We start from the raw sequence: 13,320 nt of genomic DNA on the forward strand, positions 1-13,320 counted from the left end.
GTCCCAGCTACTCAGGAGGCTGAGGCAGGAGGATTGCTTGAGCCCAGGAGTTTGAAGTTGCTGTGAGCTAGGCTGACACCACGGCACTCTAGCTTGGGTAATAGAGGGAGACTCTGTCTCAAAAAAACAAAACAAAACAAAACAACAAAACAGAAAAAACAACAAATAAAAAAAACCTAATATCTTTTTAAAAAAATTCTTCCAAAGAAAATTCAAAGTCTTCATTTCAGGAGCTGTATCTGATGTCGCATTTATTCACTCATTCATTCAGTCAACAGACGTTTATGGAGTAAGTATTATTACTAAATGAACTAGGCTGAGAGCTTGCTCTCAAGGAATTTATATTCCAACCCTGAGACTAAGTACCCAGGACCAAATAGACTGTGAGCCTAAAAGCATTCTAGGCAAAATGAATAAAAATCAGTCAGCAGCCGGCCGGGCATGGTGGCTCACGCCTGTAATCCTAGCACTCTAGGAGGCCAAGGCAGGAGGATCGTTTGAGGTCAGGAGTTCAAGACCAGCCTGAGCAAGAGCCAGAGCCAGACCCTGTCTCTACTAAAAAACAAAAAGAAATTTAGCGGACAACTAAAAACATACAGAAAAAAAAATTAGCCGGGCATGGTGGCACATGCCTGTAGTCCAGCTACTTGGGAGGCTGAGGCAGGAGGATTGCTTGAGCCCAGGAGTTTGAGGTTGCTGTGAGCGAGGCTGACGCCACAGCACTCTAGCCCAGGCAACAGAGTGAGACTCTGTCTCAAAAAAATTAAAAAAAAAAAAAAAATCAGTCAGCAGGCTTACAAGAAAGTTAGTACATTTTACCTTGATTCCTTTTATTTTCTTTTCATGGGTAACTGTTTACAAAAAAAAAAAAAAAAAAAAAAAAGGTCCTCCTAGCTTCCAGAGTATGATCTAAACTCATGGACCAAGACCCTCACGGATTGGGCATGCCTTCTTCCTCTACTCTGCCTACCGGGTGATTCATCCTTCCAATGTCACTTTCTCTGTGAAGCCTCCTTGAGCTCTCTCCAGCTCCCCTTCATCCCTAGGCAGAGTTAATTACTGCCTGCTCTGGTTTACCAAAGTATTACACTGTAATTATTTGTTCACTCATCACCCTTAATAGCTAGACTGGGAGCTTGCTTTTTGAAGACACAGATTGAGCCTTATTCCCTTTGCATCCTGAGTAACTAGCCAGGTACTGAGAATAGAGATTATGGATGGAATGAAGTGAACCATAGAAACAGGGAATCCACTATACAGTGTTTGAAATAAACAGCTTCCACCGTCCCCTGCCCAGGAGTCTTTGCCCAATTGTTTTACTCAATAAAAGGAAAAGACACATACCAGTGATGTTAAATCATTAATTTTGAATGCTAGAGGAAACATATTATTATGGAAGTTTCTAGACTAAAAAGTGTAAAACAGTTTCCTCTTCTCTGGTTGCGTTTTGAAAATAAAAAGTGAGAATGGTCTGAGATGACTCACTGAAATTATTTCATATAACAATCCTTTCTTCAATTTGGGCTTGTAATTATAAAATAACTGGCTTTGGAAGATAATAACACATTTTAGTGGTGAGTAGTCTTAAAAGATAGGCTAGGTATTTCGTTTTTTAGATTTTCAGGGGTTCTAGGTACCAAGCTTTTAACTTTCAATCACACGTTGCATATGGCTTCACAAGTCATGCTAGATGCCGTTAGTTGCTACTTCACTGATCCACTTTCCTTACATGCTGCTGTCTGCACCTTCAAGATCAGAATAGCAGGACTCAGAACAGAAAGAATACAAGAAAAGCCCCTCTACACATACCTAACTTCAGTCAGGACAGGGGTTCACCTTCCCTCTTTAGGTTTCCTGAACAGGTACTCTCATTCTGGTTTGTTTGGGGATGCCACTTGTGAGAAAAGGATAACTCTTGATTTAAAAAGTAGTTTAATATATTCCCTCTATGGGTACCAATGACTAACTTCCACATGAATATCACAACACAGGATTTAACAATCTGGTAAACACTGAATGAGTACAAGGGGTCCGGTAGGGGGTTAGGTGCCAGTGACACAAAGATGAACACAAAGATGAGTGGCTCCAAGCCAGGGAAAGTGCTGAATGTAAAAACAACCTCAGAACTCAAGTGCTGCAGCAGTTGTGGGTACAGAATGTTATGTCAGCCCACAGAGGAGGCAGTGACTAATTCTGTCTGGAGAGCGTCATCAGGGTGTGTGGGGTGATGAAGAATGGTGGGAGATGAAAGTAAAAAGAGTCAGATTAAGGTCCCCCAGTCCACTGGGCATCACCCTTTTCTTGGGCAACTATACTTCCAACACTTCAGCAACTACCCCAACAGTCCAGCTCCACATTTGAAATCTCAGCTCCCATCTCCAGCGTGTCTCTCTCTCTCTCTGCCTCACAGGCTCCTCGTACAAAACAGATCTCTCTTACCTCCCCAGACAGCCTCTTTCTTTATTCCCATACTCAAGCTTTTAGAGTCAGCATCCAAATTATAAAATTTCAATGTCATCCTCCTCAACTTCTCATTATCCCTCACCTCCAAGTCGCCACCAAGTCTTGTCAATTCTACTTCCAAAATCTCTCAAACCATCACTTCTTCTCTGTCCCTCCATTCTCTCTGTTCATGCCTGCATCTTTCCTCCTTCCACTTACTACAACAGCCACAAAACTAGTCTATATAACACAACTCCTTTCCAATTCCTTTCTTCATTCATCCAAAAAATGGATGCAAGGCACTATGGGTACTGCTGCAAACAAGACACACAAAGAAAGTGCCTGCTTTGTGGAGCCTTTTTTCAATTCACTCATTCTAGCCAATTTCCTTTTAAAATTAATCTGGTAATGGTACATGTTGGCTTCAAGTGTTCACCAGCCTTCCACTGCCAACAGGATAAACTTCTAGCATGGTCCATAAGGCTCTTCAATATACCACAAATCCGACCTTTCCAACCTCTTGTTCTGCCACCCTCTCACAAGCCCCCAAAATTCCAGCAGCCAGCTACTTCTCTTTTATTAAAACTACATGTGTTTTTTCAGTTTTCACCACTTTGGCAAATGTTATTTCCTGTGCCTGGAATACTCTTTTTCCTCTTCTTCCCCTTGGGAATTCCTACCCCAGAGATTTTGAGTTTCCATGCCCAATCACGGATCTCATCAAACAGTATGGAAATTATATATTTAGAGTTTGTTTCTCCCACTTGGTTGTGAGCTCCTTGAAGGACAGGAGCTGTATCCCATTCACTGCTGTGCTCAGCATGGGGGTAGACTCACAGTAGGGATTCAGTAAACCTCTGCTGCATGAGAAAGCAAGGAAGCAGCATAGAAATTTAGCTAGGTTAGGAAGCAGAGGTCAGAAAATATGGAGAGGGAGCTCAAACTTCACCTGATGACATCCAAAGTACTTATTTTGTTAAGTACCATGGTCTCTGGGGTCTGAGGACAGAGCTCCCTTTAGGAGTGTGTTTCTTAAAGCACAGGACAGAATATCTTTAAATAATACCAGGCAAGTAGCAGGCCCCTCCCTTCTCATTCCTTTCAATGTTTCTGATTTGGCTGGGAAAAAACACACAGCCATGGTGACTGGTCTCGCTTTAAATTCATGACCACTAACTTCAAGTGGGTCCTGAATGCTGCCCAGCAACTCAACAGTTTTCTTGCTCACTCACTAGACTATGTCACATCTTCTCCTCTCTCCTCGAACTCCCTCTTAGCTGATGACCTTTCTTCCTATTTCACTGTGAAAACTGACACAACCAAAAGACCTTCCCCAAGTTCCCATCATACCCACTTAAGTTAGTGCTCTTATGTTTTGCCATCCCTCCTGTTACTAAGGATAAACAGTGCTCCTAGCCAAGGCTAAACTCTTTCCAATTGGGCAATAGATCCCATCCTTTCTGGCTTACTTAAAAATCACTCCAGCAATTCTATCTTCTCTCCTGACTCACCAGTTTCCCCTTTTATACTAGGCCATTTCCATCAGCCTACAAACATGCTCTAATTCATCTCACAAAAACATTTTTTTTCAAATTCCCAAACCCTCCTCTAATTTCAGTTACCACCTCATGACTCCCCTTTCTAAGAAAACTTCCATACAGTTGTCTTAACCCACTGTCTCCAATTCCTCAACTCCCATTCTCCTTGAACCTACACCAATCAGGCTTTCACTCCCACCACTCGTAAAACTATTCAAGTTCACCAAGGACCTTCATTTACTTAAACAGTATAACACAGTTGATTATTCTTTCCCTCTGAACATCTTCACTTAGCTTTCAGGTTATCGTTTTCTTTTGTTTTTCTCCTCAGTGGTCATTCCTGCTCAGTCTCCTCTGCTGGTTCCTTTCCATCTCCCCAACCTCTGAACAACTGCAAGCCCCAGGGCTCAGTCCTTTCCATCAAACACTTACAGTCTCCTGGCTTTAAATGCCATCTACATTTATAGCTCCAGTCTAGGGAGATTCTGAATTCAGGACGCATATATCCAACTGCCTACTCAACACCTCCACCTGGACATTAATAGGCATATAAAAAACCAACATGCCTAAAACCAAAATCTTGAGCCACACAAATCTGTTCTTCTCAGTCTTCTCCATTTAAGAAAATTGGAACTCCATCTTCAAGTTGCTCAAGCCAAAATAATTAGAGTCATCACTGACCCCTTTCTTTTACATTCCACATTCAATCTGTCACAAAATCCAGTTGGCCCTACTTAAAATGTAACTAGAGCCCAATCACTTCTCCTGACTTCCACTGTTAAATTCTACTTAAAATGTAACTAAATTCTAGTTAAAATGTAACTAGAATCCAATCACTTCTCACCACTTTCACAATGGTCTGACTTACCAAAACTTATTACTGTGATAACCTCCTAACTAACACCTCCTACTTTCAGCATATCAGCTACAGTGACCTTTTTATAATCTAAGCAAAACCATGTCACTTGACTCCTCAAACCTTCCAATGGCTTCCCATCTCAATGAGATGAAAAACCCATGATAAGGCCTATACAAATCTGGCCACCCCTCACCCTTCTGACCTCATTTCCCTCCATTCCCTTCCTTGCTCACTCGACTCCAGCCACAATGGCTTTGGTCCTATTCCCCGAACATACTTTCCACCTCAGGGCCTTTCTACTTGCTCTTCATTGTTTTGTAACATTCTGTTCCCAGTACCCACATGGTTCACTCTCTCACCTTCTTCAGGTTTTTGCTCAAATGTCACCTTCCCAATGAGGACTTGTTTGACTACCCTATTTTAAATAACAACTTCTCTCAGTCCCTTACCCCTGATTTTTCTCCAGCATACTCATTACTATCTACCATAACGTTTACATTAATTTATGTTGTTTATTTTCTCTCTCCCTATTAGATTCTGTTCACAGCTGTATCCTCAGGGCCAAGAACAGTACTGGCACACACAAGTGGCTCAAACGGTGACTTGTTGAATGAATAAAATGAGAAATTCTCAGTTTGCTGCTAGAATGTCTTCAGTTCTCAACACTTGCTAATCCCCTTTTAAAGCCCAGTGCCTTAGTAGGTAAAAGTATCGTGTCAGAATTTAGTAACATTAAATTGAAATGTCTTGTCTTCATTTTGCTTTTTGATTACTTTTTATTTAAGATACTGGGTCTCTACTCTTGTAGCACAATTATTTTTAATTTAGTACAAATGTTGGCCGGGCGCGGTGGCTCACGTCTGTAATCCTAGCACTCTCAGAGGCTGAGGCGGGTGAATCATTTGAGCTCAGGAGTTCGAGACCAGCCTGAGCAAGAGTCAGACCTCATCTCTACTAAAAAAATAGAAAGAAATTAGCTGGACAACTAAAAATATACAGAAAAAATTAGCAGGGCGTGGTGGTGCATGCTTGTAGTCCCAGCTACTCGGGAGGCTGAGGCAGAAGAATTGCTTGAGCCCAGGAGTTTGAGGTTGCTGTGAGCTAGGCTGATGCCACGGCACTCTAGCCTGGGCAAGAGTGAGACTCTGTCTTTAAAAAAAAAACAAAAAACCAAATATTTAAGTTTCAAAAGTGAGTTCCAGCTGGGCGCATGGCTAAGGCCTGCCTGTAATCCTAGCACTCTGGGAAGCCAAGGCAGGAGGATTGCTTGAAGTCAGGAGTTTGAGACCAGCCTGAGCAAAAGCGAGACCCTGTTTCTACTAAAAACAGAAAAACTAGGCTGGTCCAAAAGTAGTGAGTTATCTCACTTGATCACAGTCAGTCACAGATTGAACTCCTTGTTCTACTACTTTCCCCCTTCTCACTACTTGTACTTGACTAGTCTTTTAAAAAAAAAAAAAAGAAAGAAAAAAAGAAAAACTAGGCAGGCATCAATGCGCCTGTAGTCCTGGCTACTTGGGAGGCTGAGGCAGGAGGATTGCTTGAGATCAGGAGTTTGAGGCTGCAGTGAGCTATCAATGATGCCACTGCACTCTACTCAGGGCAACAGAGACTCTGTCTTAAGAAAAAAAAAAAAAGAAAAGAAAAAAGAAATTGAACTCCCCCTCCTCACTCGTCTCCTAAAAAAAAAAAGTGAGTTCTTCCTAAGAAAAACCGTAAGAAATTATAGTGCAACTAGCACAGAGACATGGAAAAAATAGTGAAAGTGGTATTTGTATGACATTAGGAACTCTTTCAGAATAGGGTTGCCAGATAAAATACAGGACATCCGGTTACATTTGAACTTTAGACAATGATTTCTTTTTTTCAGTGTAGGTCCTAAATATTGCATCGGACACACACCACAAATTATTTGTTATCTTAAATTCTATTTTAACTGGGCATTTAAAATTAAAAAAAAATTCTGCTAAATCTGGCAACCCTATCTTAGGAGAACAAAGAAATTGCACCCTGCTTATTGTATCCATTTAGATCTATTAGAACAAGTTAGTAAAATTCTTGTCATATCTACTGACTGCGTGGCTTTTATGCCCCAACAAATGTGTCCTTGTGGGCGGGTACTGAGGGACCGACGTCCTAAAAATCAAAGAGGCAAAGACCCAAAGTGCAGTTTGGGAGGGGAAAGGCCCTGGCATCTTAGAACAAGCCGGCCAGCAGCATCAGATAGGGGGGCGAGGGGAGGATTCGGGCCCAGCTCCTTTTCCCAGCCTCTCAGTCACCTATGTGGCCGAGGCCAAGGCGTGGCAGCCACTTTCTGGCCCTTACCAATGTTGCCTTCGATGGAGAGCCTTCGGGGCCCGCGCCCCGCATGCAGGCCCCTGCAGGAGGGAGCGCCCTCGAGTGGGCTCTGGGCCATGGAACTGAGGAGTCCTCGAAGCCGACTTAGAAAGAGTCGGCCCGCCGCCATCCCACCCACGAGTCGCACAGCGATCACTTCCGCCGAGAGCACTTCCGCCCTAGGTACTGCATTCCAGCGCGTCTCTGACGTCAGCAGATCGCCAGGCAGGAAGTGGGTGGTGTTGAACGGCCTGGGAGGGAGGGGCCCAAAGGACGGCATTGTTCTCGCGATGTTTGTAGAGAAGAGTTGCGAGAAGGGAGTCTTGCGTGGTGCGGCAGAGTTTGCTGATAACTGGAGTTACTGCCGTGGGACTGGCTGCTCCGCTTTTGTTCGTCGGACAAACAGCATTTTAAAAGAAACATACCTCTACCATCCTTTCACCTTCGCTTTTTGTTAACTTTAAAGTAAATTAAGCCGGGTGTGGTCGCTCACGCCTGTAATCCTAGCCCTCAGGGAGGCCGAGGCGGGAGCATCGCTTGAGGTCAGGAGTTCAAGACCAGCCTGAGCAAGAGCGAGACCCCCGTCTCTACTAAAAATAGAAAGAAATTATATGGACAACTAAAAATATATATAGAAAAAATGAGCCGACTACATGTCTGTAGTCCCAGCTACTCCGGAGGCTGAGGCAGAAGGATTGCTTGAGCTCAGGAGTTTGAGGTTGCTGTGAGCTAGGCTGATACCACGACACTGTAGTCCGGGCAACAGAGTAAGACTCTGTCTAAAAAAAAAAAAAAAAATTGTAGCTTTAAAAGAGGTTTCTCTTTTCCCAGGTGTGTGTTGTCTGGTTTTTATTCTAATACAGGAAGAACATGGAGAGTTTATAGTAGGAAAATGACCGATAATTTACACAAATTATCTTTTCCCCATTCCCTTTAACTCCCAGCACAATGCTGGCGCATTATTGAATAAATTAACAAATTAGCTCACCAATTACACCCCATCTCTTATTTTATTTCTTGAATAAATAAGTTTCGCTCAGCCGATTTGCAAAATAGCCTAAAATCTCATCAGAATAAAGTGATGGAGGCTCAGGAATGTAGATTGGGTTCTGTGAGTGTGAACAGTGGCAGGTGGGTGATGTGGGGGGCACACGTGGGTGAGGGATTCAGAATGAGATTTGAAAAAGGATGAGAAGAACCAGGGTGGAGACTTGCTGTGGGCTGAGAAGTGGGCTCTGTGGAAGGGCAGGGACCTGAGCTGCTGCCACCAGGTGAGGCCCGACTGGTTTTTGTCATGGGCCACACCCCATGGTGATAACAACCTCAGAAGTAATGATTTATGAAATGTCAGAGAGTACTTCCAGTTCCTATCGCTTAAATTACAAGAGTCCAACCAGGAGTCCACAGGCCAAACCAGCATTCTTAGGTGTGGGAAGTTTTAGAAGACAGAGATCTGATTGCAAGGGGGCTGGGAGGAAACAGTGTCTGGGACACCTGTCTTGAAGCTATTTGCATAGAAAGCACAGGCCCTTTTTCTTATACTGATGTTTATACGGGATGGTTGAACTCATGTTTGTACATTAAGCGCATTCTTTTTTAAAACAGATTGAAAATTTGTTTAGGATCACCTTGATGGGGCACTAATGGCTGTCCAGGGTAGCTAAAGTGTGTCCCATTCCCATCCCCACTCCTACTGCCACCTCTGTGTGAAAAATACTGCTTACATTTTCATGCCTGTGTAAATTCAGGCTTGGAAAATATTCATCTATAAGAGTTTGATTACCCGGGCTAGGTGGTGTGCACCTACAGTCCCAGGTACTCAGCAGGCTGAGGCAGAAGAATCGCTTGAGCCCAGGAGTTAGAGGCTGAAGTGAGCTATGATCCCACCACTGCACTCCAGCCTGGGTGACAGAGTGAGACCTTATCTCTAAAAAATAAGATAAATAACAAACAAACAAATAAGTCTCTTTGTCCGCAGGGTCCTGCTGCCTCAGGGTTATTGTGAAGGTTAAATAAGGAAGTTGTCTGTAGGTTTAGGTGCAGGCAGACATTAACCTGCTCCTAAAAGTTATTATTTTTAAAAACTTTACTGTGAAGTATAATATGTAGTGAGGAAAAAAGGATTTATTGTAAGAATACAGTTCAATGAAATTTTCTCAAACTGAATACTCCCATGTTACCTGAATTCAGATCAAGAAATAGAGCATTACCAGCATCCCCAGAAACCCTGAAGCCCCTGCCAGTTACTATCCTTCAAGGATAACCACTAGCCTGATTTCTAACAGCAGAGATTTGTTTTGCCTGTTCTTTGTATAAATGGAATCATACAGTAAGTACTTCTTTCATTTAACATAAGATCTGTGAGATAATACAGGTTGTATGTAATAGTTGTAGTTCATTTATTCTCATTGCTATATAGTATTCCACTATGCCACTATACCACAATGTATTTTATTCATTCTACTATTGATGGACATTTGGCAGTTTCTAGATTTGAACCATAATGAATGGTGTTGCAATGAACATTGCATGTTCTGGATATTAGTATGTTAAACACATATATTTTCTGGATATTAGAACATTGCATGTCTTTTGCTAAACAAAAGCATGCATTTGTCTTGCATGTATACCTAGAAGTATCTGACAACCCCCGAGAAGCAGGAAATGGCCTCATTCTGCCAGGTAAGTGGGAGGTAATTCTGCTCCCTAATATGCTATTACTTTCTGTCTTCTGGCCAGCACCTGAACCAGGATAATGAAAATGGCCTGTTGACCACTTGTAGGAGGAACTGATCACCACCTTTTTGAATGACTTCCTTTCTCATCGTGATCTCTTTAATTGCCCTTCCTCATGTAAGAGATGGGGCCCCAACATGTATGTTTGTCCATGAGACCCTCTCCCTTGGCCAGAGCTGATTGAACCTAGGTTAGATACCTGTCCACAGCTGGGCCAATCAAATTCTCTCTCCTGGGAATTTGGAATTGGGACCAAGAAAATATAACACAATAGAACAAACATAAATAAATAAAGGGGGATAGAAAGATTATTACTAATGATAGTAGGATTACTGACAGGCAATTTAGGCAAAAGATATTTTGATTTCTTACTTTATACATCAGAAAAATTAAAAAACACTTTTAGAAGCAAGCCACAGAGTGAGAGAAAATATTCACTAAGGACTAATATCCAGAATAGTTAAAGAAAAAGACAAGTGAAAGACAACCAATAGAAAAATGGGTACAAGACTGGAACGGGTCCTTCAAATAGAGGATACTGAAATGGCCAAGAAGATGTTCAACTTCATTAATCATCAGGAAAATGTAAATTAAAACTATAGTAGGGCACCATTACACACAACAGAATGGATAAAATGAAAAAAGCTGACTATGAACTGTTGGTAAGAATGTGGGACAACCAGAACTCTCAGTCATTGATGGGGGCAGTGTCAATTGGAACAATCAAACACTGTGGAACCATCTACTATTTTGGAATATCTACTAAAGCTGAGCATACATAATAACTTATCACACAGCAGTTCCACTCCTAGGTATACATGCAAGAGAAATATATACTTTCATTTACCAAAAGACATGCAATGTTCATTGCAACACTATTCATTATGGTTCAAATCTAGAAACTGCCAAATGTCCATCAATAGTAGAATGAATTGTGGTATAGTGGCATGGTGGAATACTATATAGCAATGAGAATGAATGAACTACAATTACTACATATTTAATACAACCCATATTAATCTCACAGATCTTATGTTAAATGAAAGAAGTACTTACTATATGATTCCATTTATACAAAGAACAGGCAAAACTAATCTCTGCTGTAGTTTAGCAGTAAGAGCTGATGTTGCTGCAGAAACTCTAGTCATTCATCATGCATTCATTCATCCAGTATTCGCTGAGCCTCTACCATACATTCTGCTTAGTCCTTGGAGTGCCGCTCAGAAGGACTTACTATTTTTCAAGTGTTTGTAGATGTTATACTACTGTGATAAATGAAATACTGACCCATATTACATAAAATGCCATGCCGCCATCAAAAATGGGAAATAAACATACAAAAAATGTAATGCAGACTTTCTTCTGTTGCTTGAACTTTTGGCCAGCTATATCTTTATCTATTTCAAAGCTTTTCTAATTCACTAAGTTGATTGTGCTAAATTGATTTGGTTAAGCTGGGAAGTATGTTTCCAGAATGCCCTGCCAACAAGGCTCTGAGTTAGAGTTAGCAAAATGAGGCCCTGGTGTGAGATTTGGAAGCCAAAATGGGAGCATCAGCCACTCCTCTGGGGAGATCTCCGTAGTCAGATGCTGTGACAGACAGACATGCCCGGCACATAGATGGCAGCTAGTTCTCCATGCACTAGTGAAACCTCTCTGATTATCCCACCTTGACTTCCCCAGCTCCTCTCACATTTGGGTAAAGTCTCATTCCTATAATAAATCCCTTGTTCCCGTAATGCCCAGAGTGGCCCTGCTCCCCTGAGGGAACTGTTAACTGGTATACCTAATCATAAAGGAAGGCATATAGGGAGGTGGGCTAACTTAAGAGTGTGGGCTCTGGATCCCAGTGGCCTGGGGGTGAGGACTAAGACGGAGAATTTGCTAGCAGTACCTGCCACTCAGTTACCACCCAATAGATATTACATGCAAAATAATAAGTAACAGCTGCCTCCATTGGCCCTCAGTGCCTGGGACATTGTTTCTGTTTATCTTTAACTGACTTTCTGTTGGATTTCCACTCTTCTCAAGCCACTGTCCCTCTCTCTATCAGCAGATAACCAAACATCCACTGAAGAATCTAGGACAGCATTTTTTTACTTGAAGTGGGGCAAGCCTAGGGGGGAAGGAGGGGGAGAGGGAGTAAGTGGGTGTGGGTGTTTGGGGAGGGAATGGCCTGCAGCTCTTCTTTGAAAGTGCCCTCAGCCTGTGGGAGCTCTTTGCCAGCACAGATGGAGAGCCTACAACTTCGTGTCCCCCAGGATGGGCCCTCACCAATCACTGGCAGGTGTGGGACTGTGAAAGCCCATGTCCCTTACCTCCAGTCAGGCTCCTCTTAGACCCTGAGCCCGCGGGTGGAGGGCCCGGGTCAGGCCGAAGCTGCCCTCTTCAGGACTTGTGTGAGATTGCCCCCTGGGCTGGGCTTCCTGTCCTTTCCTGTCCTGCCTCTGCTTACCTGTGTCTCCTGAGGGCACTTCCTTAATGATTCACTTGCTTGTGAATCCTCATTTCAGGGTCTACTTCTAGGAAACCCATCCGAAGACAGAAATCCTCTGAGAGTTTTGGAGAACGTGCTTCTCTACCCTACTCCACCCCCAGAGGGCTAGTGCCGGCATGGTGAAAGGAATGTCTGACACTGAGGTACCCATACTTCACCACGGGGCTCCATTGCCTCCAAATGGGTGTGTCTGCAAAGGCTCCTGGACCAGGTAGCATCTAACCAGGAGCATGAAAGCTAGGATGCGGCTAGCTGGATAGAGGGAACGGTGCATCAGGCAGAAGTGAGGACTAGTTCTGTTGCGAACTAACTGGGTAGCCTAGGAAACTAGCTATAAAACAGGGGTGACACTGGCACCTGCCCTATAAGGGTTTTTGGTGAGGATTAAACGAGGAAATCCATGTAAAACTCTTAACCCAGTACCTAGCATATTGTAAGCACTCAATAAATATTAGCTATTATTATTATCCCCTATTTTCTCATAGTACTCTGTGGGTGCTTCTATTTTACCTCGTATCATTGTCTTGTACATATGTGTCTATCTCTGCCTTTATGTAGTGAGACCCTGATGGGCAGGAATCATCTTTGTGGGGAACACTAATCCCTTGTGGCCTTGCCCAGCAATTCTAGATGCCAAACATTCAGTAAATACTTGTAAGGGGGAAGGGGAAGGAGAAGACTGAGGAAGAGGAGGAGAGGGAAGGAGAGAAAATATCCTTCCTAGGAGGATTAATCCTTTTTTGATTAATTTTGGAAATACAACCTAATCCTCAATGACAAAGGACCTCATAGAGATCTTAAGCCCACTATGGCCTTTGTTCATGTAAGTCACAGCAGCATAGTGTTTGACTACTCATATGTCACATCCTGTAAGCCTTGTGTCATGGCTCTTCGTATTCGTGTCCTCTAGT

The 13,320-nt window shown here is 42.8% G+C and overlaps 1 protein-coding gene across 6 annotated transcripts in view; it reads right to left on the reverse strand.

The window, feature by feature from the left end:
• The window catches only part of DGUOK (deoxyguanosine kinase), a 31,039-nt gene extending 23,702 nt beyond the window's left edge, over positions 1 to 7,337 (reverse strand). For 5 of the 6 annotated variants that reach the window (XM_069494221.1, XM_069494220.1, XM_069494223.1 and 2 more), the window contains exon 1: positions 7,165 to 7,337. In XM_069494221.1, coding sequence (XP_069350322.1) covers positions 7,165 to 7,209 — 45 coding nt within the window. In that variant the 5' untranslated portion in view covers positions 7,210 to 7,337. The other variant, XM_069494224.1, reaches the window with a different exon arrangement.
• Positions 7,338 to 13,320: the final 5,983 nt, after the last annotated feature.

Source organism: Eulemur rufifrons, chromosome 19 (assembly GCF_041146395.1).
Source record: "Eulemur rufifrons isolate Redbay chromosome 19, OSU_ERuf_1, whole genome shotgun sequence".
NCBI lineage: Eukaryota > Metazoa > Chordata > Mammalia > Primates > Lemuridae > Eulemur > Eulemur rufifrons.